General features: G+C 31.5%; 3 protein-coding genes across 3 annotated transcripts; 2 read left to right on the top strand and 1 right to left on the bottom strand.

Annotated features, from left to right (window-relative positions):
* Window positions 1–2,714: 2,714 nt before the first annotated feature.
* LOC119668860 (SRA stem-loop-interacting RNA-binding protein, mitochondrial-like) lies at window positions 2,715–3,312 on the top strand. Its single transcript, XM_038078527.1, has one exon. The coding sequence runs from the start codon at window positions 2,804–2,806 to the stop codon at window positions 3,050–3,052; it is 249 nt and encodes an 82-aa protein (XP_037934455.1). The 5' UTR covers window positions 2,715–2,803; the 3' UTR covers window positions 3,053–3,312.
* LOC119668859 (acyl-CoA-binding domain-containing protein 6-like) lies at window positions 3,136–3,999 on the top strand. The gene has a single exon (XM_038078526.1). The coding sequence runs from the start codon at window positions 3,157–3,159 to the stop codon at window positions 3,898–3,900; it is 744 nt and encodes a 247-aa protein (XP_037934454.1). The 5' UTR covers window positions 3,136–3,156; the 3' UTR covers window positions 3,901–3,999.
* Window positions 4,000–4,880: 881 nt separating this feature from the next.
* Window positions 4,881–5,314, bottom strand: LOC119666341 (26S proteasome regulatory subunit 8; the record flags this gene model as incomplete). Its single annotated transcript, XM_038075626.1, is given in 1 exon segment — window positions 4,881–5,314. A coding segment is annotated over 1 exon segment (294 nt), but the record flags the coding sequence as incomplete, so codon positions are not given.

Here is a 5,314-nt window from a genome sequence, read left to right as displayed (position 1 = left end):
TATTTAAAAAATCATCTTCCATATATGGTATATTATGGAGCACAGTTTCGTCTTCCACCATGAAATTAACCTGAGTTGGCACCCAACTATACATGGTGGGAATCGGTGTAACTGCATGTAAAATGCTGATAGGAGCATTTTGTCGAGTAGTTTCTCCATCTGTACAATCAGTTACTTTAGCTCGTTTGACATAGTCAATTTGTGGTGGTGCATAATTAGAAATGGGCAACTCAGAGCATATCTCTGCATTGTCTTCTGCATTTCTGTTCCAATTTGCATTCCAACACTCACTGATTTTTTTTGCCCTTATGGCACGCATTTTATTTCGAAATTTTTGCATATTCTTTTTGCACTTCTTTTTTTTACCCATTTTACCCATAAAATACTTTATGAAATCACTAAAGTGAACGATAAAGCGCCACCAAGCAAACCCAAGCTACATATAGAAGTAGCAAATTGAATGCCGTTATTTGAGAATTTTTTAAACGGGTATTTCACATCGCTTTTTATTAAGCGGGTATTACACACTAAACTTGTCACAATGACTTAGTGTGCACCAACGTCGCTTGCTTTTACACATCATGCACTGCCGACTTTATTTTGAACACTCCTCAGCAAAAAATACTACAAATGTACTACAAAATATGTTTGATGTTTTTGCTTAATCTCTTAAAACGGAATGAAATTTACATGTAATTGACAAAAATTCGATTGTACACGAAAAAAAACTAGGAAGTCCATTCCTGTAAATATTGCTATTACGGCCTTGTGCGAATTCGAGTAAATTGAGGAATAGTCAAAATTTGAAATTGCTTGACTATTTTCAAGCAATTATTTTTGACTACGAAAATAAAATAAGCAAAATGCAAATTCAACAACAAAAACGCGAAATATTTTTATTAACTATGCTTACGACTCCACACAATTGTACACAGCTGCGTGCATACACATTTCAATTTGCATTCTGCTTATATTATTTTAATTTTAATTTTAAAATTAAAATAATTGCTAAAAATAATTGTTAAAAATAATTGCTTGAAAATAGTCAAGCAATATCAAAGTCTGGGTAATATGGCGTTTACACTGGCCAAAAATTAATTATTTCAAATAAGTCATTTGAAGGTGTTTAGATTCGTTGTAATTCATTTGTTCTCATTTCAAACAGCTGATTTATCAACTTGCTTGATTTGATTTTTGGCCTGTGCCACAAAAATGTTGGATTGAGGATAAAATATACCTTCTTCAAATCTTACAATTTAAAATGAAAACTTATTTTTAGCTTTGATAAAGCTAAAAGGGAAGTAAAAGTTTCAAAAGGAGGTGCATAGTTTTCAAGGAAATGCAACAACCAAATATTTGTTTACCTTTTTTTGTAAATATGTCAAAAATAGCTTTCTCAAACTGCCAAAATGTCATGAAACGTTTTTATTTAGGGTATGTTCAATGTATTCATTTGCATTTCGAAAATATTTGAAACACATTTTAACCTCGTTGGAACTCATTTATACAGAATGAGATCCAATGGATCTAATGGAGGCCTTGATATTTTGTATGCAAAAATGAGTCATTACTTTTAATTTTTGATTTGTGACCAAAATGACTAATTTGAGGACAGTGTAAATGCCATATAAAGTATAAAGTAAATGTAAATGTAAATTTCCTAGGCTTTTTTTGCACTGCATTTATGTAAATATTTATTTATTACACTTATTTAACATTTTTGTTTTAAAGTTTTTAAATTTATATATTTATTTATTAAACGTCTTATATAACTTTCACAATGGTAACACCTTTTTCACCTAATTTGTATCTAATTTACTCTATTCGAAATTCTGGTAAATGCCAACATTCGCTGTCATACCAATATAATATACTATTTCCCTCAATTTACCATCAATTTACTCGAATTCGCACACGGTCTAAAGCATGATATAGACATACTTGCACACCAAGTATGAAGTTCAAATATGCGCTTTCCTATACACTTTGAAACAAGGTATGCATAACAACAGCGGAGCAACTACAGAGTGTGAAATGGTAATCGAAACTGAAGGAATTGAGATGATGATAACAGCAACATGTTATTTATTTCATTATTTCATTTTATAAAGATTTCATATATTTTAGAATTAAACATATCTTTTTTTAATTTTTAAAACTAAAATTATTTTTAATTTAATTCTTTAAAATGTTGCATTTTAATATTTTTATTCACAAAATAATTTTTAAAATATATAAACTTCTTTAATAATTGTTTGTAGCACTTTTTTACAAATTTGCTTCTTTTAAAGAAAATAAATGTCTACAACTTTTTCAATTATTTTACAATTTTTTTCCGCGATCTTACCTCATCCAAAGCTCACCAAAATTCTTATAATATGAGAAGTCTGTAGATTTCGATATACACAAGCAGACATGTGTGCAGACTTAACAAATAATTAAAAAGTTTTAATTTTAACGCATACATGTCTCAGACCGAAATTTGGTATGCAAACTTTAATATAGACGGTGCGATTTGGTAGCACGCATACCTTGTCTGCAAATATGTAGCATCGTCTATATCCTCTTTAAGTTGTTGCAACAAGTATGATATATAATAATCACTTTAAATAACAACCCTGTACACCATTTCTAAATACTATTGAAAAAACATCATATACAACTCTATATCAGCTGTGAATTATTCAATAACCTCATCAAGAAAATTTGCTCGTGTTTTACTAGGCCAGTCGTAACTAAAAAATAATTTTGTCGGCATACGTTTTATAGGTTGATATCTATAAATTTAATACTGTATTAACAAATGGCAACAGTAAATAGAATAAAACTTTTTGTTGGAAATCTTCCCTGGACAGTTGGCCATAAGGAATTACGAGGTTACTTTAAGGAGTTTGGTCGCATCAATAGCGCAACAGTAATATTTGATAGAAAAACAGGACTTTCTAAAGGTTACGGATTTGTTCAGTTCAACAATTTAACTGCTTTGCAAAAAATTGAAGCGCAGCAAAAACATTTGCTAGAGGGCAGTTATATAAATATACAGAAAGCATAAATTAAACTGATCGTATCATCTAATCACTTTACATTAAGTTAAATTAAAATTTTTAAATATATTTTTAATAAAACAACCACATTTTCACATTTCTGATTTGTATAATGTCGGATTTCTCAGATAGCGATGCAGAAATTGATATAATAGATGAGAATTTTGCTTCCGCAGCAGACCACGTCCAAAGCATACACACTACACTATTACCAAACGACTTATTGGAATTGTACGGATATTATAAGCAGGCAACAATTGGTCAATGCAATGCAGAAAAACCAAGCATCTTTAATATGCAAGGTAGAGCTAAGTGGAATGCTTGGAATGAACTAGGTAATATGAGCACTGCAATTGCGAAAAATTTATATATTGAAAAGGTGAAACAACTTGATCCACTTTGGCAGCCAAAGTTAATAAGTGCACAGAAATATAAACCTGCCTTTAGTTGGGTAGTTCATTCTACTGAGCTACCGCCGAATGATGTAGCACAAAAAGCTGAACATGAAAAAGATGCTTTTGACTTTGTTAAAGAAGCCAATATCGCAGGTTTGCAAATGAACCTGAAGGTTGCACAACTGAGTGACTTAGACGAAAATGGCATGGGTTTGATCCACTGGGCAGCAGATCGCAATGCATTCGACATTTTACTTTTCCTACTCAATTCCGGTGCTAATGTAGATTTACGTGATGGTGAAGAACAGACTGCGTTACATTATGCTGCTAGTTGTGGTCACATTGATTGTATACGTGTCTTACTATCATTTAATGCAAATAGTAAACTTTTGGATAAAAATGGTGAAACGTGTTTAGATGTTGCTGACAATGATGATATTCGTATGCTGTTGTCCTCATAACAAATACAATTTTTATCTTACCTTTTTTAATACAGATCTTGTAGTGGTTGTTAATACTGTTATAGTAATTTAATTTTTAATATTAAATAAAATTCGATTTATACAACACAATTATTTTTTGAATTCTTTTATATACAAACCTGACTAGATTTAAATTTATTGTGTGACAGTAACTCTGCATGATGGTGACCTAGATAACTACAAAAAAGGGTATCGTGCTTGAAACCAGTGTTAGCCGGTCGCTGATACACGCCATTAGGACCGCTGGCCTGTAAAATATTGAATTTTTGCCTTTAACAATACTATATTTGTTTGGAAAATATTGATACTACTCTTTGCACCGGTTGCTTTTAATATTTTATTTATAAAATACATTGAATATTTTTTTAGGCTACAGCATGTCTTCAGTTGAGAATCACTGCTCAAATTTATTCAACTTCTGCAAACATTTTGTTGTTGAAGCCGAGATAAGTCCTTTGCTTTATTGGATCTTACTTGATCCCTTTTTTCTTGCGAACACAATGGTTAGTTGATGCTGAGTAAGTCTGAGACAAAGTCAATCTTCCCACAGATTCTTACTGTGGTATGTTGCGAAAATATTTGAGACAAAACATTTTTTTATATAAATTAAAATCATCTACAACTGTAATAACTTTATATAAGATCTAAATATTAGAAACCAACAATTAATCTAATACACAACGATGTTACTGCTACTCTGCAAGTGTTGCAGTACCTGTTAGACCACCCTGCTTTCGGATTATAACATATTAGAAAACTACGATGCAAATTCATTGCCAAAAATTATTCAATGACAAAAACCGATTTCTCAAATTGTTATCCTCTGATGGATCCTCTGAACACACTCGCTACTGCAGCCTGGACATGGTACGTGAAGACTCCAATTTGATGCTCTTCTAAAGTCAGCTGTAATGATAAATACCTTTTTGAATTCCGCTTTTAATAGAAAAAAAATTAACTATGCGTTTCTCACAAAAAACATTAATGTTATTCTAAGTTTTTAATTTTTAATTGTGAAGATCCAAGAAATGATAATTCAATTACAAATCAATAATCATTTTATGATACTCGGTGTATAAATATATAAAAGTTTTGAAATTTACTTCCATAATTTCTTAATGGACATGTTCTTCTCGGAATCCTTCTGCATAACTTTAGCGACAGCCATTTCAAAATCTTCTTGAGTAACATGCACACGACGCTCACGCAATGCGTACATACCAGCTTCTGTGCAAACGCCCTTAACTTCTGCACCAGAAGCTCCCGGCATAAGTTCCGCTATTTTACGCAAATTAATGCCGCGGGTCAAGTTCATTTTACGCGAATGAATTTTGAGAATATCTAAACGAGCTTCTTCATTTGGTGGAGGAAATTCAATCTTACGATCAATACG

The sequence above is a fragment of the Teleopsis dalmanni genome, chromosome 1, assembly GCF_002237135.1.
Source record: "Teleopsis dalmanni isolate 2A chromosome 1, ASM223713v2, whole genome shotgun sequence".
NCBI lineage: Eukaryota > Metazoa > Arthropoda > Insecta > Diptera > Diopsidae > Teleopsis > Teleopsis dalmanni.
Note: the sequence above shows the minus strand (reverse complement) of the source record. Positions and strands in the feature narration are given on the sequence as shown.

Bases quoted from the DNA above. Each gene is read 5' to 3' on its own strand.
- LOC119668860 (XM_038078527.1), top strand. From the start codon at position 2,804: ATGGCAACAGTAAATAGAATAAAACTTTTTGTTGGAAATCTTCCCTGG.
- LOC119668859 (XM_038078526.1), top strand. From the start codon at position 3,157: ATGTCGGATTTCTCAGATAGCGATGCAGAAATTGATATAATAGATGAG.